Source organism: Oncorhynchus mykiss, chromosome 1 (assembly GCF_013265735.2).
Source record: "Oncorhynchus mykiss isolate Arlee chromosome 1, USDA_OmykA_1.1, whole genome shotgun sequence".
Classification (NCBI taxonomy): Eukaryota; Metazoa; Chordata; class Actinopteri; order Salmoniformes; family Salmonidae; genus Oncorhynchus; species Oncorhynchus mykiss.
Genome location: NC_048565.1, coordinates 14453825 through 14479369, shown reverse-complemented (window position 1 = coordinate 14479369; position 25545 = coordinate 14453825). Strand labels below are relative to the sequence as shown.

General features: G+C 43.6%; 1 protein-coding gene across 5 annotated transcripts in view; it reads right to left on the bottom strand.

Moving 5' to 3' along the window:
- LOC110486505 (rab GTPase-activating protein 1-like) overlaps nucleotides 1-25545 on the bottom strand; it is a 145304-nt gene that overhangs the window by 16479 nt on the left and 103280 nt on the right. For 4 of the 5 annotated variants that reach the window (XM_036947517.1, XM_036947567.1, XM_036947684.1 and 1 more), the window contains 2 exons: nucleotides 21422-21550; nucleotides 2768-2860 (listed from right to left, as the gene is read on the bottom strand). In XM_036947517.1, the coding sequence (XP_036803412.1) occupies nucleotides 2768-2860; nucleotides 21422-21550 (222 nt within the window). Of the gene's footprint in view, nucleotides 1-2767; nucleotides 2861-14055; nucleotides 15119-21421; nucleotides 21551-25545 lie in introns of those variants that run through there. The other variant, XM_036947732.1, reaches the window with a different exon arrangement.

The following is a 25545-nucleotide window of genomic DNA, read 5'->3' as shown; positions in this document are numbered from 1 at the left end:
TGATCTGTCTTCTCCTTGTATGAGCTGAAAGTTTAGAGGGACGGCCAGGTCTTGGTAGATTTGCAGTGGTCTGATACTCCTTCCATTTCAATATTATCGCTTGCACAGTGCTCCTTGGGATGTTTAAAGCTTGGGAAATCTTTTTGTATCCAAATCCGGCTTTAAACTTCTTCACAACAGTATCTCGGACCTGCCTGGTGTGTTCCATGTTCTTCATGATGCTCTCTACGCTTTTAACGGACCTCTGAGACTATCACAGTGCAGGTGCATTTATACGGAGACTTGATTACACACAGGTGGATTGTATTTATCATCATTAGTCATTTAGGTCAACATTGGATCATTCAGAGATCCTCACTGAACTTCTGGAGAGAGTTTGCTGCACTGAAAGTAAAGGGGCTGAATAATTTTGCACGCCCAATTTTTCAGTTTTTGATTTGTTAAAAAAGTTTGAAATATCCAATAAATGTTGTTCCACTTCATGATTGTGTCCCACTTGTTGTTGATTCTTCACAAAAAAATACAGTTTTATATCTTTATGTTTGAAGCCTGAAATGTGGCAAAAGGTCGCAAAGTTCAAGGGGGCCGAATACTTTCGCAAGGCACTGTATATATATATATTTTTTTTACTGCTGCTCTTTTACTTGTTACTTTCATCTCTTATTCTTATCTGTATTTTTTGAAACTGCAGTGTTGGTTAGGGGCTCGGAAGTAAGCATTTCACTGTAAGGTGTTATATTTGATTGATTTGATTTGAGACAGGGTAAGAAAGAGTGAGACTGGCTTTTCCCTGGCACTTTATTTATTTATGGCACTGACTGCACAAACACCTGGATCCACAGGTCTAAAGTAAATTGATCTTTGATTAGAGGGAACGCTTGAAAACCAGCATACAATGCAGTATTTTCTAGGACATCTTTCCCTGATGAAGCACATCTCGATGGCTCGATGGACACCGAATACATCAGAAATATGTCTTAAAGAGAATTTTCTCATTGGCAAAACGTTGCCGCGACATCAGCCTAGGTTCTACATTGGCATATGTAGGCCAAGGATCAACATCTCAGTGACACCTTGCCAATGTGCAAAAAGTCTCTATAATACATATTCCCAACTCAAATTTACATTTTCAATTTCATACCCGAAGGCGTTGTGCGCGCATACTGGGTTGAGGCTGCACAGCCGACTAAAGACAATCGAGCCACTCACTGGCACCACTGTTTGCACACCTGGTTTGTGAAGGTTAGAGCCAAATCAGGGAGTTATGCAGATTATGAGGATGGAGGTTGTGGGGTTGTTATAATATGCAAATTCAGTTTTTAATAAGAAAGATATTTCAAAATGTCAGATCCAGTCTGAAACGGTCCCATAGACATCTACATGCTCGTTCACTGTTTACAGGATGTCCGCTATCCGGAATCATGCTGCAGCGGCTCAACAAGAATTGTTCCACTGTACCAAGGAACAAAAGGACAAAAACATGTACATCTCCACTCAACTTAAAGGCATACCGTGTCTGCTTCATGCACCATTAAGCTATATCATCCTATAAAATAAAGTGATTTTTGTACATGCTCTGTTTTCTTTACATTAGTAAATTAGAGCTAGCTCACTAGCTAACTCATAACCAAAACATACATTTGATTAGCGAGCCCATTACTAATGGCTAGCGAGCAAGGTAAATCTACTAGCCAGATGTCTAAGTTACTATGGGCTGAACAACGCTAGGTAACTAACTACTAGTCACTTGAAGATAGTAACGTTTTTCAGGTTGCAGTCATCTAATATGTCCCTCCTTTTAGTGTAGAAAGGTTATAACATAATGAAAATGTATATGATTTATGTGGCATAATTATTCATGAGGATGTGTTCATCTCATTCCAGGGGGGTCAGTCATCCTTCCCTGACTAGCCTAGCTATCTGTGTGTGCATTGGGTACGTCTCTGTTTCAGAGGGGAATATTTTTCCTGAGCATTTTAAGCCCTGCCTACTCAAACTTGGTGGGAGAGTTGTCTGTCTGAAGAGAACTCTGCTCAGAACATTTTTTACCCCCCATTTGGAAAAGTCAGAGAAAAGCTGAAGGAATACGTACTGTAGCTCCAAGGTCAGGGATATCTGAGACTAACAGGATGAGGTTAGGATTGTATTGGATTACATTATTCCCAATCATCCCTATGAATAATTCCAATAGTCAGGAGGGGAAAGCTCTTTCCTCTTCCATATCTTTCACTCATTACAAAAATGCTCTACCCCTTTCTCTTCACTGAGTGTGTGTGCCTGGCATAGTCTACAAGACTAGAGGGAGGGGCCCTGATGTGGTCTAGACCTGAGCAGAGACTGGAGGGAGGGGCCTGGCATGGTTAAGAACAAATTCTTATTTTCAATGACGGCCTAGGAACAGTGGGTTAACTGCCTTGTTCAGGGGCAGAACAACATCTTTTTTTTTACCTTGTGAGCTTGGGGATTCGATCTAGCACCCTTTCGGTTACTAGTCCAATGCTCTAACCACTAGGCTATCTGCCGCCCCAAGTATCATCTATATTTACAAACAACCCATTTTCAGAGATCCAATTCTTGAGGTATACAAGCGCAGTGAGGGGGCCCGCCTAAGTAACTCTAGCTATGGGAATTTAGTGGCTCAATGGGGAAGTGAGGCCCCTATCCACTGATAAAGGGTCAGATATTGTGTCATCTGCCATATTGGGGGTAGAGTAATCTGATTCAAGAGCAGTGGGTAAGACACGATTGTGGGTAGTCTGTTTCTTACCTGGTAGCGGTCGATGGGGTCCTCCTGCTGCAGCTGGCTCTCTCTCAGGGTCTGGTACTCCTTTTCAAACTTCTTCAGCTTCTTGGTGGGAACCTGGAGGGGTGACAGGAGGGCAGCTGAGTGATTGTTGTTGGATGGAATTGTCTTAAAAGGTGCAACCACAGCCATGTGGGATCTATCTTACCATAAATTACAGCAGCTTGCCTTCTAGTGTGAAAGAGCTTCTAAACCACTAGATGGCAATGGGGAGACAAACAGGACTAAAACATTCAGCCAGTTCTGTTTCTCCAAATGGATGTAATGCAAAGCTCAGTTTACTGAGATCCCGGTGAGCTGGCAATGTAGCAACCTTCTAACTGAAGGCAAAACTAGGGTTTCCACAGCATATCTTATCACTTTCATCACCCGACTGATGGAACAGAAACAGAACAGTTTAAACACTCCTCTTAGAACTGCATCAATGTACACTTAACTATTCACTATTGCTTTTACTAGAGAAATGTATTAACTGTTACATGCCTTTAGCCTTGGCACAAAATGGCTGCCGCCTGTCTCTCCTGAGAGCAGTGACATCACACATCCCCCAAAGACACACCTCAAAACCCGACTACTCTGTGCAGAGTAGTTTACATCATGTTCACCTGTTGATTTACATTCCAGCTAACCACTCTACCCCCATTTCCCCAGCACAATAAACACAGCAGGAGCTGAACAACAGGCAGTACAAGTTTCATGAAGAAACCTCTTCAAAAAGCCGAAAGTCAGAACTACCAAGATAACACCAGTGTTTTTTAACACTTCAAAACATGACAACACATTTAGTCAAGGCTCTCTATGCCAGCCAGATCTGTGCCTAAGGAAATTGTATCCTAGGGTGGCTCAGCCCTTGGCGTTGCCATGGCACCTGCTGCTAGGATGTGGTTTACAGGTTTGTCTGGGGCAAAACAAGCCACAGAGGGGCGGGGCTTTGTTAATGGATCCAGCCACCAGAGGCCCCTACGAGAGAGAGGGGGGGGGGGGGGGGGGTCAGCTCACTGGCTGATTCCACCAGAGATAAAAGCTCACAGACGAGAGGGTGAAATACCAGTGTGCCATCACAGCAGCAATATTTGTGACCTGTTGCCACAAGAACAGGGCAGCCAGTGAAGAACAAACACCATTGTAAATACAACCCATATTTATGTTAATTTATTTTCTCTCTTGTACTTGAACCATTTGCACATCGTTACAACACTGTATATATACACATAGTATGACATTTGTAATGTCTTTATTCTTTTGGAACTTCTGTGAGTGTAATGTTTACTGTTCAATTTTATTGTTTATTTCACTTTTGTATTTTATCTACTTCACTTGCTTTGGCAATGTTAACATATGTTTCCCATGCCAATAAAGCTCTTAAATTGAATGAGAGAGGGAGGGAGAGGGGGGTAAATGGGAGCTCATTGTTTGAAGAAGACAGAAGGGGAAGGAAGAGCAAGAGCAGAGACAGAAGAGAGGAAGATAGGAATTCACTGGCTGAGAAAGAAGGAAGACAGAGGGAGATGAGTAAAAAAGAAAGGGCAAGTGCAGGAGAGAGAGAGAGGGAGAGCTGGTAGTCCCATCCACCAAACTACCAGCTGTGACACAGGGAAGGGACTCAGGGGGTATGCTAATTTGGTATAGAGCAGACCTAACTCACTCCATTAAATTAATCAAAACAGGAACATTTTACATTTGGCTAGAAATTCTAAAGGAAATAATCTTAACAGAGAAAAATGTCCTCCTGTGTGCTACCTATATCCCCCCACTAGGATCCCTATAATTTAATGAAGACAGCTTTTCCATTCTGGAAGGGGAAATCAATCATTTCCAGGCCCAGGGACATGAACTAGTCTGTGGTGATCTAAATGCCAGAACTGAACAAGAACCTGACACACTCAGCACACAGGGGTACAAACACCTACCTGGAGGTGACAGCATTCCCTCCCCCATATGCACAACCAGACTATCACAACCAGCCGTGATTGGGAGTCCCATAGGGCAGTGCACAATTGGCCCAGCGTTGTCCGAATTTGGCCGGGGTAGGCTGTCATTGTAACTAAGAATTTGTTCTTAACTGACTTGCCTAGTTAAATAAAGGTTTAAAAAAATTAATAATAATAATACAAACTACTACAAACATAAGCAACAAAAACAGGTCACAAATCCTGCAGCTCTGTCGCACGCTGGGTATGTACATAGTCAATGGTAGGCTTCGAGGGAACTTCTACGGTAGGTACACCTATAGCGCGCATCTCTTGGCAGTAGTACTGTAGATTGCTTTATCACTGACCTCAATCCAGAGGCTCTCAGAGCATTAAGTAAGCCCACTGACACCCCTATCAGATCACAGCAAAATCACAGTCTACTTGAACAGAGCAATTCTCAAATCATGAGGCATCAAAGCCAAAGGAGCTGAGTAATATTAAGAAATGCTATAGATGGAAGAAAAGTAGTGTGGAAACCAAACAAAACAAATTCAATCCCTTTTAGACAACTTTCTGGAAAAAGCATTTCACTGTAATAGTGAAGGTATCAACTTGTACAGTATATTTGACCTCTAAGCTTCCCTATCAAAGCTAAGAATTTCAAGCAGACAACCTAAGAAAATTAACAATGACAAATGGTTTGATGAAGAATGCAAAAACATAAGAAAGAAATTCAGCAACCCATCCAAGCAAAAACAGAGACCTTGAAAACCTGAGCCTAGGCCTTCACTATGGTGAATCACTCAAACAACACAGAAATACACTACGGAAAAAGAAGGAACAGCATGTCAGAAAACAGCTCAATGTAACTGAAGAAAGCATAGACTCCAACGACTTCTGGGAACATTGGAAAACACTACACAAACAGCACAAAGAGTTATCTATCCAAAATGGAGGTGATTGAAGAAGTGGTTTATCCATACTTTTTGGCCCTATAACAAAGAAGAGCAAAAACATATACAGGATCAAATACAAATCTTAGAATCAACTATTAAAGACTACCAGAACCCACTGGATTCTCCAATTACATTGAATGAACTACAGGACAAAATACAAACCCTCCAACCCAAAAAGGCCTGTGGTGTTGATGGTATCCTTAATGAAATTATCAAATATACAGACCACAATTCCAATTGGCTGTACTTAAACTCTTTAACATCATCCTCAGCACTGGCATATTCCCCAATATTTGGAACCAAGGACTGATCACCCCAATCCACAAAAGTGGACACAAATTTGACCCCAATAACTACCGTGGGATATGCGTCAACAGCAAACTTGGGAAAATCCTCTGCATTATCATTAACAGACTCATACATTTCCTCAGTGAAAACAATGTAGTAAGCAGATGTCAAATGGGCTTTTTACCAAATTATCGTACAACAGACCACATATTCACCCTGCACACCTTAATAGACAAATAAACAAACCAAAACAAAGGCCAAGTCTTCTCATGCTTTGTTGATTTCAAAAAAGCTTTTGACTCAATTTGGCATGAGGGTCTGTATACAAATTGATGGAAAGTGGTGTTGGGGGAAAAACATACAACATTATAAAATCCATATTCACAAACAAGTATGCGGTTAAACATTATTTCTACAGGGCTGTGGGGTGAGACAGGGATGCAGCTTAAGCCCCACCCTCTTCAACATATATATCAATGAATTGGCGAGGGCACTAGAACAGTCTGCAACATCTGGCCTCACCCTACTAGAATCTTTCGTCAATTCTCCATTTGCTGAAGATCTGGAGCTTCTGTCCCCAACAAATCAGGGCCTACAGCAGCACCTAGATAGTCTGCACAGATTCTGTCAGACCTGGGCCCTGACAGTAAATCTCAGTAAGACAAAGATAATGATGTGCCAAAAAATGTCCAGTTGCCAGGACCACAAATACAAATTCCATCTAGACACCATTGCTCTAGAGCACACATAAAAACTATACATACCTCGGTCTAAACATCAGCGCCACAGGTGTCATGATGCTGGCCTGGGGGTAGGTTTATGACAGTCATAAATACCTCTCCCCCCTTTTTTCCTCTCTCTACCCTACTGATGTGACTATTGAAAATCCCTTGGTTAACATAGAGATTCTGGGAACATCAGAAGGTGGGGGGAAATGAACCATATTTTGGTAATCCAACCAGTTCAACATATGCGTTGGTACTTAATGAATATGATGTCAGTTCGGTTGTCATCTGAGACATTCTCATCAATGATGGATGACATAAACGGTACAGCGGAAAGTCTACACATTATAGTTATCAGATTCACATGGAATTGTTGTGCAATTTAAGTGTTTGAATATGAAATTATTTGTGAGGGGATGAAATGTGATTTTAGCTTCTAAGATGTGAGAATTGGGTTTTCATGAGTGAATTAGGCCTGACTCAGTGGCCCGCCCACGTGAAGAGACATTGGTTATAAACTATGAAACACGCCCTCCTCTCCCTTCCTATATAAAGCCTTGAAAGCCAATTTACCACCAGATACTTTCTTCCGAGGACAGGAAGATCTGTTGGCCAATAAGACCAGCATCTACAACCAACCTATTGAAGCGCAGCTCAGAGTAAATATTCCTTGGATTTTCCTTTTCCAAATGGGCGGTAATTTAGAATGCATAAGATCCTGTATTTACGATAGAGACATCGCTTCTCGATTTGTTCTTCAGTCTTCCCGCTCTTTCACTCAAACCCAACTCCCCTTTTCTTTGTGTAACCGGCTGTCATATCTGTTCTGTCCGCTAGGGACGTTTTCCTTTATGACATCATTTGTAATCAAGGTATGATTCATTCTGTGTATATGTAATTCTGTTTGATTAATTAGGTATTTAGTAAATAAATATTTAAACCCAATTTTGTATTGCTGATTCAACTTGTTAGCCAGGGTTCGTGAAGATAACCAAGAATTTACAACTTTCAGATGAGACTGAAATAAGGTGACAATTAATATTGACTGCTATTGATGTAAAATATTAATAGGTCTTTAAGAGTTTATTCGGAAGATAACTGCTCTATAAATATTATTTTGTGGTGCCCCGACTTTCTAGTTAATTATATTTACATGATAAGCTCAATCAGGTAATATTAATTACAGAGAAAGGATTTTATAGAATAGCATGTCATATTACTTAATCCGGCATAGCCAAAGACACGACACAAGTAACTTCCACAAAGCCGTTAACATTCTGAGAGACAAGGCAAGAAGGGCCTTTATGCCATCAAAACGAACATACCAATTAGGATCTGGCTAAAAATACTTGAATCAGTTATAGAACCCATTGCCCTTTATGGTTGTGAGGTCTGGGGTCCGCTCACCAACCAAGAATTCACAAAATGGAACAAACACCAAATTGAGACTCTGCATGTAGAATTCTGCAAAAATATCCTCAGTATACAATGTAAAACACCAAATAATGCATGCAGAGCAGAATTAGGTCGGTACACGCTAATGATCAAAATCCAGAAGAGAGCCGTTAAATTCTACAACCACCTAAAAGGAAGCGATTCCCAAACCTTCCATAACAAAGCCATCACCTACAGAGAGATGAACCTGGAGAAGAGTCCCTTAAGCAAGCTGGTACTTGGGCTCTGTTCACAAACACAAACAGACCCTACAGAGCCCCAGGACAGCAACATAATTCACCAATTCAAATAATGAGAAAACAAAAATATATTTTTTTACAATGTGTCAAGTAATTAATAAAAAAACAGAGCAAACTAGAATGCTATTTGGCCGTAAACAGAGAGTACAAAGTGGCAGAATACCTGACCACTGTGACTGACCGTAAACAGAGAGTACACAGTGGCAGAATACCTGACCACTGTGACTGGCCCAAACTACAGACTCTGTGAGCATAGAAAAGACAGGCTTTGTGCACACGCCCACAAGGTGGAGGTGGAAACTGAGCTGCACTTCCTAATTTCCTGCCCAATGTATGACAATATTAGAGACACATATTTCCCTCAGACTACACAGACCCACAAAGAATTTGAAAACAAACTCATTGATAAACTCTCATATCTACTGGGTGAAATAACACAGTGTGCCATCACAGCAGAAAGATTTGTGACCTGTTGCCACAAGAAAAGTGCAACCAGTAAAGAACAAACACCTTTGTAAATATAACCCATATTTATGTTCATTTATTTTCCCTTTTGTACTTTAACTATTTACACATAAGACATTTGAAATGTCTTTGGGAATTTTTTCGAGTGTAATGTTTACTGTAAAAAAAGTTTTTCACTTTTGTTTATTATCTACTTCACTTGCTTTGGCAATGTAAACATATGTTTCTCATGCCAATAAAGCCCCTTAAATTGAAATGTAATTTAGAGAAAGGGACAGGAGATAAAGCGAGATGAGAGCCTGATAGGAGATAGAGAGAGATGAGAGAGACAGAAAGAGAGAGTATGGGTGGGTTTTCCTGTGTGCCATAGTTATACAGTGACTGGAGTCGTCAAGAGGCTCTCAAGGGTACAGTCACACAATAGGTGGTGGTTGGGATGAAAACACTGGTTTGTGACAAGTTGCTCTGTTATTGCCTTGTGTCATGAGGCCAATGTTGTATATTTCCTGCATGGAATGGAGTAAAAATATGCATATTGTACTACTTACTGTAGGTTTATAAAGAGGACATATTGTACTGGGTTTATAAAGAGGACATATTGCACTGGGTTTATAAAGAAGACATATTGCACTGGGTTTATAAAGAAGACATATTGTACTGGGTTCATAAAGAAGACATATTGTACTGGGTTTATAAAGAAGACATATTGTACTGGGTTTATAAAGAAGACATATTGCACTGGGTTTATAAAGAAGACATTGTACTGGGTTTATAAAGAAGACATTGCACTGGGTTTATAAAGAAGACTTTGCACTGGGTTTATAAAGAAGACATTGCACTGGGTTTATAAAGAGGACATATTGTACTGGGTTTATAAAGAAGACATTGCACTGGGTTTATAAAGAAGACATTGTACTGGGTTTATAAAGAAGACATTGCACTGGGTTTATAAAGAAGGCACATTGTACTGGGTTTATAAAGAAGACATATTGTACTGGGTTTATAAAGAAGACATATTGTACTGGGTTTATAAAGAAGACATATTGCACTGGGTTTATAAAGAAGACATATTGTACTGGGTTTATAAAGAAGGCACATTGTACTGGGTTTATAAAGAAGACATTGTACTGGGTTTATAAAGAAGACATTGCACTGGGTTTATAAAGAAGGCACATTGTACTGGGTTTATAAAGAAGACATATTGTACTGGGTTTATAAAGAAGACATATTGCACTGGGTTTATAAAGAAGACATATTGTACTGGGTTTATAAAGAAGACATATTGTACTGGGTTTATAAAGAAGACATATTGTACTGGGTTTATAAAGAAGACATATTGCACTGGGTTTATAAAGAAGACATATTGTACTGGGTTTATAAAGAAGACATATTGCACTGGGTTTATAAAGAAGACATATTGCACTGGGTTTATAAAGAAGACATATTGCACTGGGTTTATAATGAGGATACTAAACAGCCTGTTGCCTGGACATTACCTTCTTTCTTCACTAGCCTACTTAGCCATGAATAATGTACACCTGACCCTTACCCTGTGGGACCGGGGTGGCAAATATACCTCCCCTAGGTTATCAATTACCCACAATACAGATACTCCATTGTTAGCAAGCCATCTGCCCATGTTGTTTGTTCTTAGCCTGATAGCATGCTAGGCCCAGTGTCTTAGAACATATATGGACACCATGAACTCACCAGTCCTGATGTAATGTATTATTACAGACAGGAATCCATAAACAGTTCAAGAAGCAGTCAAACCTGTTCCATGCTGTATTTTGTAACTTGTAAAGGGCTAATAGATGTGTGTGGTTGATAAGATAGCCTATCAGCATTGTTTATGCTCCACTGGCCTTGGTTGTACCCAGTGAACAACAGGAACTTTACGAAAGGACCCTCCATCCCCCTCGGCCCTTCTGTTCCTGACGACTGAACACAAGTGTGTGTTTAAGTGTGTGACGCCCTGGAAAGATACCAACACAAGTTCTGGGAGGAGAGGGGAGAAGGGTAGAGAGAAGGGAGCCATTAGGGCCGGCATTATACCAGTATCGCAACACCCGTTAGTATCATGGCAAGTAAACCAAAAAAAGGAAGCAGATTTGTCTTATTTAGGAAAACACCCTGAATATTGGAAACAAACATCATAATGTTGTCATCAAGAGTCACATATATTTATTTTCAAGCAACAGAACACAATGTTACATACTGCAGGATTTTAAAGAACCAAAGAGTTTGGTCTGCCTGATGTTTTCATTTTTGCCATGGTATTGTCACCGCCCTAGGAGCCATTATCTGAAAACAATATGAAAAGGAGAAAGAGAGAAGTCGAGAAATAGAGAGAAAGAAATACTGCTGATGAAATAGCTTTCATCTGAAAAAGAATATGCCATAGAAGCTTGTCCATGTGTGTGTGAGAGAGCGAGAGAGAGAGCGAGAGAGATAGCGAGAGAGAAAGCAAGAGAGAGCAAGAGAGAGCGAGAGAGATAGCGAGAGAGAAAGCGAGAGAGATAGCGAGAGAGAGAGAGAGAGAGAGAGAGAGAGAGAGAGAGAGAGAGAGAGAGAGAGAGAGAGAGAGCGAGAGCTGATGAGTAGCCCAACCGTCTCTCGAAGGTGTGAAGTGACTTGCAAAATTGACCTGCAGAGAAAGAGCAAGAGCCAAAAAACAAAACCACACAAAGCTTCCATACACCCCTACAGTTTTGATTTCAGATGACAACATAATATGGAACCTTCTGGAAAAGAAGGCACAAGGTTTCCCCCTCCAGCCCACTCGCCCCCGTCCTCTTCTTCCCCCAACACACTCATTCTTCCCCTCGCACATTCAGTCATATCTGACCACAGACAGCCTTGAAAGTGGCAGAAGATGACACTATTTCACCCTCACTTTTTCCATTGAAGTTGTATATAGGCCATCAGCATTTCCCTTTATGACTATTAACAGGCCCATAAAACACAGCTAATGATAGCCCTCTAATGTCGCTCACTAAAACCAATGATCAAACAATATTACGCAATATAAACACCATGGGACCACGCAGCCGTCATACCGCTCAGGAAGGAGACGTGATCTGTCTCCTAGAGATGAATGTACTTTGGTGCAAAAAGTGCAAATCAATCCCAGAACAACAGCAAAGGATCTTGTGAAGATGAAAGGCCGCTCAGCAAGGAAGAAGCCACTGCTCCAAAAACACCATAAAAAAGCCAGACTACGGTTTGCAACTGCACGTGGTGTCAAAGATTGTACTTTTTGGAAAAATGTCCTCTGGCCTGATGAAACAAAAATAGAACTGTTTGTCCATAATGACCATTGTTATGTTTGGAGGAAAAAGGGGGAGGCTTGCAAGCCAAAGAACACCATCCCAATCGTGAAGCACGGGGGTGGCAGCATCATGTTGTGTTAGTGCTTTGCTGCAGGAGGGACTGGTGCGCTTCACAAAATAGATGGCATCATGAGGTAGGGAAATTATGTAGATGTATTGAAGCAACATCTCAAGACATCAGTTAAAGCTTGGTCGCAAATGGGTCTTCCAAATGGACAATGACCCCAAGCATACTTCCAAGGTTGTGGCAAAATGGCCTAATGACAACAAAGTCAAGGTATTGGAGTGGCCATCACAAAGCCCTGACCTCAATCCTATAGAAAATTGTGGGCAGAACTGATAAGCGTGTACGAGCAAGGAGGCCTACAAACCTGATTCAGTTACACCAGCTCTGTCAGGAGGAATGGGCCAACATTCACCCAACTTATTGTGGGAAGCTTGTGGAAGGCTACCCGAAACGTTTGACCAAAGTTAAACAATTTAAAGGCAATGCTACCAAATACTAATATAGTGTATGTAAACTTCTGACCCACTGGGAATGTGATGAAAGAAATAAAAGCTGAAATGAATCACTCTCTCGACTATTATTCTGACATTTCACATTCTTAAAATAAAGTGGTGATCCTAACTGACCTAAGACAGGGAATCGTTACTAGGATTAAATGTCATAAATTGTGAAAAACTAAGATTAAATGTATTTGGCTAAGGTGTATGTAAACTTCCGACTTCAACTGTACAGTGTATATTGGAGGCAGTGACAGCTGGGGGCTATGTAGAGCAATGAGAACCAAAACAGACTGTCTTGAGTTCTAAATGGCACCCTATGACCTAAGTAATGTACTAATGAACAAAAGTATTGCATTATATAAGGAATAGGGTTCTATTTGGGACATAGCCTAAGTATAAGCTAACCTTGAGCCATTGTTAGAATATGCCAGTGTTCATGAGGCTCAGCTCTCCAGTGATAACCTATGTACAGTCACTCCTTTCTAGTACAACAGCCGGCTATAACCCACAGGCACACAACAGTTAAAGATTACAGTACAATGTTATACATTCCTGTTCAATACTAGACCCTCACAGAATACACAGTTAAGGCACGTGCGTATGTATGCACAGTGCCCACGTGTAAGAAAGAACACATTATCGCTCATATAGACATTACAAAAAACATGTATGTCAATGTTGGGGTCAATTGCAATTCAACAAATCCATTGCAACTCAATTCAGAGTGTTGAAAATGGTTCTTGATTTGAATTTCAATGTGTGATGATGACCTAATGTGAGAAGTAGCCATAGAACTGAGCCCAGCTGATAGGAAATGCATGTTGTGAATCTGAGACAAGCACAGTGTTCTCGACTAGACCTGACAGACTGTGCACAGGGGGAATATTGGCTAGCTCTGTGGCATAATGGTGCCTGCCTTACCTGGCTGAAAGAATTGGAATATTGAAATGACTGCACTTATCTAAGGATTCAAAACAGCCATTTCAGGAAAAATTGGGTCGTGTTTTGACTTCGATGACCAACCTCAAACATACACACAAGTATGCATGCTGGGTGAAGAGTAATCCATCTTTAATATAAACAAACTGACAGTTGTAATTTCATTAGTATCCTGAGGTTAAGCTGACTGGAGAGGGGGAAAAGATTTCCATGAGAACACACTGACAACCACTGAACTATAACTAAAATGTGAATACTAATGTATTTCAGTGTGTCAACGCACACGCTACAATCTACAAGACAGCAGGAAGGATAGTTCTCGCTACTGAAAAAAAGAAAGCAGTGTTTCCTTTAGCCATTCTCAGGCAGTAAAATAGTGCATGAACAGAGTTGAGTTGCCAAAGTAGCCAGGACTGAGGAGGGACAGACCTACCACAGGTTTGGGAGGCTTGGAGAGGGCCACCAGGCTAGCCAGGATATCCTCCTCACAGATCTGATTGATGACGTGGGCATCGTACGCCACCGTGATAGAGATCTCTTCCATCATCTTGGCACAGGGCAGTCAATTCCACAGGTGGATGAAGTGGAAAAGAGTAAAGGGGTGGAAGAGAGGAGTGGAGAGGAAGAGAGGAGTCAACAGGTCTATCAGAGAGCCTGAGGAGTGACTGGCCTCTTTCACAGTCACTCAAGGTACAAGCCACGCCCCTAAGGGAGGGTGTGATGGAGAGAGGGAGGGAGGAGCCCTGCAGAACAACACACCTGTTGTATTTCTCTCTCCCTCTGATGCTTGGTGTTCTCAAGCGTGTTGTGAGGAGGATAGTGTGTCTTTCGTTCCCCCTCTTCCTCAGAACTGCCAGGCTGGTATTCCTCCTTTCTTCCTTTCCTCCATTTGTTTGTCCTCCAATCCGTGGCGTATTTCCAGCTCCTCTTGGGTTGCACTCCCGGTATTATTTTCCACTCCCTTCGGTCTTAGTAAGATGAAGTTTGGTTTAGACACACTCGGAGATGGCTACACACACCAACACACATGCACACACTTCCAACTGTGTGTTTCAGTATGTGTGAGGAAGTGTTGGAGCTGTCAGACAAACCACAATGACTCGATGTGTTAACTGCCCCCGCAGTCTGCATACGTCACACACTGCGTGTCCTCCCCAAAAAAGTTTCAAAACGAAACAATGTGAACAAAAATAAAAAAACGACTGCAGACACAGCGCGTCTGATGTTTGAATTCAAGGTGACACAAAAAAACTAAACCACACAGCTGTCTGTAGCGCTGCCTGCAGCCTGACTTATCAGGACCCCACCTTGGTAAGCTTTAGCGTTAGCTTCAGTAGTTCCTGCTGAGACTCTGCCCAGTTCTCTTAGGAGATGTCCCTGGTGGGGAAAGGCACTGTACACAACATTCTCATCCTTTATTCCTTCTTCCCTTCCTTCTTCATTCTCTCAAGGGAGTAGCGTCTAAGAAACAGCAACCACTCCCTCTCTCTTGCTCTCTCTGTCTCCACTTATTCTAAATGGTGAAACTGCTGAGCATGAAACGTCTCCCAGAGGGCTGTCAAAGGCAGGCAGAAGAAATCATATTAATCAATCAAATCATGCCCCTTCGGTAGACATCCCAATTTGATTTTTAAATGGATTTAAATCCTATATGTTCCAAGGCGTCGATAAATCTCATTTTTGTCCTGGAAATGTCTCAAAGTCTCCTCAACATTGTTATTGGGGTGTTTAAGTGCTGTGAAATGTAAATCATTTCCCTATAATCCGAAGGGGTTGTTAGTCGCTGAAAGCTTAGCATCGCTCCCCAACTAGCAGGTGCCAGTGAATTCTTGTACTCGACTAAGCTGCTTAAGAGTCAAGTTGATCCGCTTCAGACATCAACAAAAAAAATGTAAGGACAATATAAATTGAGCAGGCTGGCTTATATTTCCTTCCTTGGCACTCATGAACATATGAGGTATATCATCAACTGATTCAATTCTGCACTTGTCCATGGGGAAGTATAGTTCCATTGACAGGCTATGATGGTTGTAGTTGCCAGTAGACACTGTGCTTCATTCCTTCTAACGACACCAAGTTCTGTGATGAGAGTATCTCTTGGACTCCGTGAGATTTGTCTCCTGAGAGAAGGGAACACACATGCACACACATCTTCCACAAAAAGATGTGAAAAAAGGGTTTAAAAAGGACAAGATGCAAAAATAGAGTGGCTAATTCTGGAGACTAGGCTCTTCTCTGTCAAAACACCTCAGGCACAATGTCACTTCAGAGGACATTGAAGAGAGAATTGAAATCCCAAGATGAGAGAGCTGCTGCTGTTGCCCAATCAGGCAATTCATATGAGTGGTGGGGTCCTGTAACACACACACGGTTGTGCCATTCTGGTGTGTGTGTGTCTTCTGGGAGGTCAATGGGGGTCGATGTGCTGACGCTGCTTCTTGTATGGTCCTCTCTTGAGTGAGGAGGGGGAAGGGAGAGAGTGGATGATAACAGTTTAACAATTCCTCCCTACACTAGGTCAGAGTAAAGGCAGTTGCTTGGATGCCCCAGAGCATGAAAGTCCCTCGTATTACACAGCAGTTCCTAGGCCAGTCGGTCAGATATTCAGAAGGTTGCTATTACACATTAAGCTCCCAAGAGACTCGATGGCCACCACAATCACCGTCAAGACCTTATTTTAACCGCCAGTCGATTTTATTTCCTCCGAGTGGTTAAAGCTAAACAAACAGCCATGCAGGCTCAGAGTACAGACTGGTTCCATCTGTCTCTTCAGTCGCACTGCAGAGTTTGTCTCCAGCCAAAGGTGATTCTCTCTCTCAATTTCAATTTAAGGGCTTTATTGGCATGGGAAATGTATGTCAACTAGATAATAAACAAAAGTGAACAATAAAAATGGAACAGTAAACAGACTCACAGAAGTTCCAAAATAATAAAGACATGTCAAATGGCATGATGTGCAAATAGTTAAATTACAAAAGGGAAAAATAAATAAACAATTATGGGTTGTATTTACAATGGTGTTTGTTATTCACTGGTTGCCCTTTTCTTGTGGCAACAGGTCACAAATATTGCTGCTGTGATGTCACACTGTGGTATTTCACCCAGTAGAAACGGGAGTTTATCAAAATTAGGTTTGTTTTCAAATTCTTTGTGGGTCTGTGCAATCTGAGGGAAATATGTGTCTCTAATATTGTCATACATTGGACAGGAGGTTAGGAAGTGCAGCTCAGTTTCCACCTCATTTTGTGGGCAGTGAGCACATAGCCTGTCTTATCTTGAGAGCCAGATCTGCCTACGGCGGCCTTTCTCAATAGCAAGGCTATGCTCACGGAGTCTCTCTCTCTCTCCCAGATAAAGTGTCTCTCTCTAAACACTGGAGTAGATCCAGAATGTACAGCTGCTAGTAGAAAAAGACAGATTAGAAGTTTTCCTCCATTTCCTTGTCATATTGCTGCTGACTCACTGTGTGGCAGGCAGACCATGAATGCACCTGTTCAGCTCACCTTGTCCACTGAAGTCAATGCAAGGCCCACCTACCCGCTCTAGCATTCTCTCTCATGGTCCTAAAGCCTGCCTCTCTCAGTTATTCCTCTATCTGACGATGTGTACACTTCGGTGTAAACAGCAAATACATTTCTCCGCAAAAAATGACTCAGAAGATCGCACACTGGCATATAACACCACAGTACTGCAAGTGCAGTGTGTGTGTGCGCATGCACGAGCACAATTGTTTTACATCATGACAGTACGTGATAAGGTGGAGTAATATTACTCAAACATTTAGCAGATCATTTTCTTCCAGATGCTTTTAAAGACAAGCTTGTACGAGGCAATAATTACATAATAACGTACGCAGAGTGTCTACACTCAGGATATCCTGTCATTAGACATACACAGGGGAGAGGTGGAGGGAGAGAGAGATGCATACCGAGAGCAGGGATGGGTGCGGAAGGAGAGAATTATCTCTTCCATCGCGCTCTTCTTCCTTCCTGTAAAACTAGAAGGGCTCCCTGCTTTGCCACCGAGACACAGTTGCAAAGCAAGCGCTAAACACACACATACCAGCACCCACACGCACAAACATACGAATGCACACACACACACACACCCACACACACACAAACATACAAGCACACACACACACAAACACATACAAGCGCACTCAAACATACGTGGACAAACATACAAGCACACACACACAAACATTCGAGCACACACACACAAACATTCGAGCACACACACACAAACAAACATACGAGCACACACACACACGAGCACACAAACAAACACACATGAGCACAGACAAATACGATCACACACACACAAACATACGAGCACACACACACAAACATACGAGCACACACACACAAACATACGAGCACACACACACAAACATACGAGCACACACACACACACACACACACACACAAACAGACGAGCACACGACATACACAGAGACGGGAGCTGCTCCGCTGCCATCTGTGTGTGTATGTGTGTGTGTGTGTGTGTGTGTGTGCACGCGCGTGCGCGCTTAGGCCACTTCTTCTGACCTCAGCACATTCCCCAAATACCTCAGCTCATTATATTCTCCTTGTGGGAGGTGGTAGGAGGTACAGTGAACATCTATAACCACACACTGACAGGCTGCGGATGTGGTGTGCTATTCCACATAAAAGATATTGAGAGAAGGAAGTACAGTTGAAGTCGGAAGTTTACATACACTTAGGTTGGAGTCATTAAAACTAGTTTTTTAACCACTCCACAAATGTCTTGTAAACAAACTACAGTTTTGGCAAGTCGGTTAGGAAATCTACTTTGTGCATGACACAAGTCATTTTATAAACAATAGTTTACAGACAGAGTATTTCACTTATAATTCATTGTATCACAATTCCAGTGGGTCAGAACTTTACACACACTAAGTTGACTGTGCCTTTAAACAGCTTGACATTTTTTAGAAAATGAAGTAATGGCTTTAGAAGCTTCTGATAGGCTAGTTGACATCATTTGAGTCAATTAGAGGTGTACCTGTGGATGTATTTCAAGGCCTACCTTCAAACTCGGTGCCTCTTTGCTTGACATCATGGGAAAATTAAAAGAAATCAGCCAAGACCTAAGAAAAAAATGTGTAGACCACAAGTCTAGTTCATCCTTGGGAGCAATTTCCAAATGCCCGAAGGTACCACGTTCATCTGTACAAACAATAGTACGCAAGTATAAACACCATGGGACCACGCAGGCGTCATACCGCTCAGGAAGGAGACGCGTTCTGTCTCCTAGAGATGAAAGTATTTTGGTGCGAAAAGTGCAAATCAATCCCAGAACAACAGCAAAGGACCTTGTGAAGATCTGGAGGAAACAGGTACAAAAGTATCTATAGCCACAGTAAAACGAGTCCTATATCGACATAGCCTAAAATGCTGCTCAGCAAAGAAGAAGCCACTACACTAAAAAAAGCCAGACTACGGTTTGCAACTGCACGTGGGGACAAAGATCATACTTTTTGGAGAATTGTCCTCTGGTCTGAAGAAACAAAAATAGAACTGTTTGGCCATAATTACTATCATTATGTTTGGAGAAAAAAGGGGGAGGCTTGCAGGCCGAAGAACACCATCCCAACCGTGAAGCATGGGGGTGGCAACATCATGTTGTGGGGGTCCTTTGCTGCAAGAGGGACTGGTGCACTTCACAAAATAGATGGCATCATGAGGGAGGGAAATTATGTGGATATATTGAAGCAACATCGCAAGACATCAGTCAAGAAGTTAAAGCTTGGTCACAAATGGGTCTTCCAAATGGACAATGACCCCAAGCATACTTCCAGAGTTGTGGCAAAATGGCTTAAGGACAACAAAGTCAAGGTATTGAGTGGTCATTACAAAGTCCTGACATCAATCCAATAGAAAATTTGTGGGCAGAACTGAAAAAGCATGTACGAGCAAGGAGGCCTACAAACCTGACTCAGTTACACCAGCTCTGTCAAGAGGAATTATTGTGGGAAGCTTGTGGAAGGCTACCTAAATAGTTTGACCCAAGTTAACCTCTTGAACCTCTCGGGGCAGTATTTCATTTTTGGATGAAAAACGTTCCCGTTATAAACAAGATATTTTGTCACGAAAAGATGCTCGACTATGCATATAATTGACAGCTTTGGAAAGAAAACACTCTGACATTTCCAAAACTGCAAAGATATTGTCTGTGAGTGCCACAGAACTAATGCTACAGGCGAAACCAAGATGACATTTCATACAGGAAGTGAGCCAGATTTTGAATGCGTGTTCCAATGTCTCCTTATATGGCTGTGAATGCGCAAGGAATGAGCCTACACTTTCTGTCAATTCCCCAAGGTGTTTGCAGCATTGTGACGTATTTGTAGGCATATCATTGGAAAATTGACCATAAGAGACTACATTTACCAGGTGTCCGCTCGGTGTCCTCCGTCGAAACTATTGCGTAATCTCCAGGTGCGTGCATTTTTCCATTTTGAACAGAGGAGAAACCAAACTGCTACGAGTGATTTATCATTGAATAGATATGTGAAAAACACCTTGAGGATTGATTCTAAACAACGTTTGCCATGTTTCTGTCGATATTATGGAATTCATTTGGAAAAAAGTTTGCCGTTGTAATGACTGAATTTTCTGTTTTTTTTCTTAGCCAAACGTGATGAACCAAACGGAGCGATTTCTCCTACACAGATAATCTTTTTGGAAAAACTGAACATTTGCTATCTAACTGAGAGTCTCCTCATTGAAAACATCCGAAGTTCTTCAAAGGTAAATTATTTTATTTGAATGCTTTTCTTGTTTTTGTGAAAATGTTGCCTGCTGAATGCTAGGCTTAATGCTATGCTAGCTATCAATACTCTTACACAAATACTTGTGTAGTTATGGTTGAAAAGCATTTTTTGAAAATCTGAGATGACAGTGTTGTTAACAAAAGGCTAAGCTTGTGAGCCAATATATTTATTTCATTTCATTTGCGATTTTCATGAATAGTTAACGTTGCGTTATGCTAATGAGCTTGAGGCTATAATTACGCTCCCGGATACGGAATTGCTCGTCGCAACAGGTTAAACAATTTAAAGGCAATGCTACCAAATACTAATTGAGTGTATGTAAACTTCTGACCCACTGGGAATATGATGAAATAAATAAAAGCAGAACTAAATCAATCTCTCGACTATTATTCTGACATTTCACATTCTTAAAATAAAGTGGTGATCCTAACTTACCTAAGACAGGGAATATTTACTAGGATTAAATGTCAGGAATTGTGAAAAACTGAGTTTAATTGTATTTGGCTAAAGTGTATGTAAACTTCCGACTTCAACTGTATGTTTACAAGGAAATATCAAGTTTAAAGTTGTCATGTGCACTAGTAGAATGAAATGACTTTCCTGCTTGTTCTTTCCCAACAATATCAGTAGTACTATAAAACAACGTCAAGTAGAAAAAAACACATGACAAATACTTGACTTTTTAAAAAGTATTATAATACTACTGATAAGACGAACGAGAGAAAGCAAGTAAGCTAAATACAGGGTCAGTGCCAATACCATATTTACAATGTGCAGCGGCACTGGAGTGGTAAGGGTAAATATCCTCATAACCTGTTAGGTAGACTATGGCAAACCTGGCTTAGAAGTGATGTAGGCAATTCAACTAGACTGACACTTTCACATCTCTGAAAATAAAACTGGACTTCGCCCAGTCGGAAGCATAAGCTCCCTTTTGGACCAGTGGTCAGTGCAGTGTGTAAAACAAGGGGAACAGAAAACAGAGAATAATGGTTCCTACCTTGATGTTACAGGCCTGTTCCATGAGCCTGCGGGCGTTCTCTGCAGCCCTGTAGCGTTTGGGCAGCTGGACCCGGAAGAACTTCAGAGCCCCCTCAAAGTCAGTCTGAAGTAGGTCCTCCTTGGACGTCTGAGGAGAAAGACGACAAGCTCAGCCAATAGACTGGAATGCGACAGAGACAGAAAACATGACACTAGAACGTCCATCTTTGTTTAGTGAAGTTGGAAAGATCATAGTACTCAACTGTAATTGGAAATGATTTGATTAGTTATTTTCCTGTATTTTATTTACTGTTGATATGGATTTCTATGTAATAAACATTATCATATGTGAGGGAAGACTCAGACAGATGCTTTACCTTGAGGGAAGGGAAACAGGAGTTAACCATTAATAAAAGTAGTTTTAGTTTAGTGAACACATTGTTGGAGACTAAGCAGTGATGCTTTACCTATGACCGGTTTGACTGCCAGCATCTAACCAGTGTTGAATGTTATGTTTACAGTTTGACACCAGACTGAGTCGGGGGAACACTGATAATGTCTCTGTGACTTCTTACAAGCCTCGTGCAGGTGTTTACAGTACCGTCAGTGCTGTGTGATTAACAGAGTAGGGCCTCCTCCAAGGGGCCCGTTACACAGTTTCTCTGCTTCTGTTGTGACATTGTCTCCATGTTGCAACTTGTAATAAACCAGATTTATTTCCGACTGATTTGACGACTGCTCACCTGGAATTTCCTTTACATTAACCATGAGTAATACTACTTTGATCCAAGATATCTGGTAGTGTCATTTCAAGTGAGACGGGTGGTTAAAACGGGTTGAGGACCTTGTTAGCAGGGCTGAACGTAACAGCACCATACAATGACATAATGATGATTCATACAAAACACTAAATTAACAGCCCAAGCTATTGAACAATTCAACAATATAGCTACATTACAAAAGTATGTTGTTGGACAACAGTTGCCCTCGCAGGGTAAGATTGCCCATCCCTGGCCTAACGCCTATCCTGTCCTAGCCCCAGTCCCCATCTCAGTCCCTGCCCCAACCCCAGTCCCTATCCAGTCCATCTCTCACCGCAAGTAGCTTGGGGACGAAGAGGCGATGGCCCATCCCCAGGAGCCCCATCACCTTACAGACAGAGTCTGTCTCCCCAGCTTTCTCCTCCGCTGAACCCCCTTCCTCTGTCCCCCAGCTGCCCATTCGCAGTGCCGCTGGTAGCTGGGTGGGCATGGCAGTGACTGGGGGTGATGGTTGGGTGGAGGGAGAATGGGAATGGGAGGGAGAGAAAGATGGAGAGGAGAGAGGTGCCAGCTCTGGAGCCAGGGTGCAGAGAGGCTCCAGTTCTGTGACCAGGGTGCAGGGAGGCTCCAGTTCTGTGACCAGGGTGCAGGGAGACTCCAGTTCTGTGGCCAGGGTGGTCAGGGTGTAGGGCGACTCCAGTTCTGGGACTAGGGTGCAGGGCGACTCCAGTTCTGGGACCAGGGTGCAGGGCGACTCCAGTTCTGTGGCCAGGGTGCAGAGAGACTCCAGTTCTGTGGCCAGGGTGCAGAGAGACTCCAGTTCTGTGGCCAGGGTGCAAGGAGACTCCAGTTCTGTGGCCAGGGTGCAAGGAGACTCCAGTTCTGTGGCCAGGGTGCAAGGAGACTCCAGTTCTGTGGCCAGGGTGCAAGGAGACTCCAGTTCTGTGGCCAGGGTGCAAGGAGACTCCAGTTCTGTGGCCAGGGTACAGGGAGACACCAGTTCTGGGACCAGGATGGCCAGGGTGCACGGAAACTCCAGTTCTGTGTCCAGGGTGCACGGAGACTCCAGTTCTGTGGCCAGGGTGCACGGAGACTCCAGTTCTGTGGTCAGGGTGCAGGGCGACTCCAGTTCTGTGGCCAGGGTGCAGGGCGACTCCAGTTCTGTGGCCAGGGTGCAGGGCGACTCCAGTTCTGTGGCCAGGGTGCAGGGCGACTCCAGTTCTGTGGCCAGGGTGCAGGGCGACTCCAGTTCTGTGGCCAGGGTGCAGGGCGACTCCAGTTCTGTGGCCAGGGTGCAGGGCGACTCCAGTTCTGTGGCCAGGGTGCAGGGCGACTCCAGTTCTGTGGCCAGGGTGCAGGGCGACTCCAGTTCTGTGGCCAGGGTGCAGGGCGACTCCAGTTCTGTGGCCAGGGTGCAGGGCGACTCCAGTTCTGTGGCCAGGGTGCAGGGCGACTCCAGTTCTGTGGCCAGGGTGCAGGGCGACTCCAGTTCTGTGGCCAGGGTGCAGGGCGACTCCAGTTCTGTGGCCAGGGTGCAGGGCGACTCCAGTTCTGTGGCCAGGGTGCAGGGCGACTCCAGTTCTGTGGCCAGGGTGCAGGGCGACTCCAGTTCTGTGGCCAGGGTGCAGGGCGACTCCAGTTCTGTGGCCAGGGTGCAGGGCGACTCCAGTTCTGTGGCCAGGGTGCAGGGCGACTCCAGTTCTGTGGCCAGGGTGCAGGGCGACTCCAGTTCTGTGGCCAGGGTGCAGGGCGACTCCAGTTCTGTGGCCAGGGTGCAGGGCGACTCCAGTTCTGTGGCCAGGGTGCAGGGCGACTCCAGTTCTGTGGCCAGGGTGCAGGGCGACTCCAGTTCTGTGGCCAGGGTGCAGGGCGACTCCAGTTCTGTGGCCAGGGTGCAGGGCGACTCCAGTTCTGTGGCCAGGGTGCAGGGCGACTCCAGTTCTGTGGCCAGGGTGCAGGGCGACTCCAGTTCTGTGGCCAGGGTGCAGGGCGACTCCAGTTCTGTGGCCAGGGTGCAGGGAGGCTCCAGTTCTGTGGCCAGGGTGCAGGGCGACTCCAGTTCTGTGGCCAGGGTGCAGGGCGACTCCAGTTCTGTGGCCAGGGTGCAGGGCGACTCCAGTTCTGTGGCCAGGGTGCAGGGCGACTCCAGTTCTGTGGCCAGGGTGCAGGGCGACTCCAGTTCTGTGGCCAGGGTGCAGGGCGACTCCAGTTCTGTGGCCAGGGTGCAGGGAGGCTCCAGTTCTGTGGCCAGGGTGCAGGGAGGCTCCAGTTCTGTGGCCAGGGTGCAGGGAGACTCCAGTTCTGGGACCAGGGTGGCCAGGGCGCAGGGAGACTCCAGCGTGCAGTCCCAGCTATGTACGCGTCCAATATCGGACAATCCGACCAAGACTTCAGGTCAGGGTCCAGCAGAGATTTTTCTCTTATACTGTTTGGCAATTCAAGCTAGGTCTTACGAATGGCAGCAGTGACCTTTTGGGGGAAAGAATAGGTCAATAGTTCCGCATCAGGTAGTGACACACACAACACAGTGAGGTATTGGATCAGAGCTTCTCTCGATAGACTGGCCAAGCCTGTCGTCCCCCAATAATACAAACTCAGCAGAAATACACCACGAATAGATCCACAGGTAGAGTGGATCCAGTGGGGTTGAGCACCAGAGAATCAGTGAGTTGGTTGGGTTCATTCAGTAAGCTCCGTTGTCAGAGAGCCGATATAGCCCTTCGACCTCGACACTATAGTCCCTTCATCACAACTGACCAGCGCAGTCGGCATAATGTAGATACGGTGAGGCAGAAAATACAGTGCAAGGATACTCATCTGCTTTTCTTAACAACAAATCCCAAAACAGGGGGGATGCCATTGCCTAGCAACAGACAGGCATGAGGCTAGACGGTTTAAGCAGATGACAGGTAATGAGTCTTCACCTTTTTATCCCCCTCCCGTCTTCAAAGAGCAAGCATCTCTCTTTTCACAACTGAGACCAAGGCTTAATAACAAGGACAAAAGACAGACTTCAATGATCGTCTTTATCTCCAGCCTAGAGGTAACACTATAGACATATAGGTCAGGGCAGACTGAGTTTGCTTCAGAAAATCTGTCCACAAACATCCCTCCCTTCCAAATGATGTAGTCCCTTCACGTCCGAAGCGGTCCTTTCTGATGTAACACATCGGAAGCTGAGGGGAGGAAGAGACTGAAGTGATTCTGTCTATTAGCCACGCCGCCTTAGGCTGAAGCTGCTTCCATCCCAAACAGTGACGTCTTGGCGTTGTGTTAACAGCTGAATGGACTTTAAGGACGATGGTGACTCAGAGTCCAAGAGAGGAAACAGATGTAGTGGTGGTAGAGATCAGGGAGAGGCAGAGTAGGGAAGGATCTGACA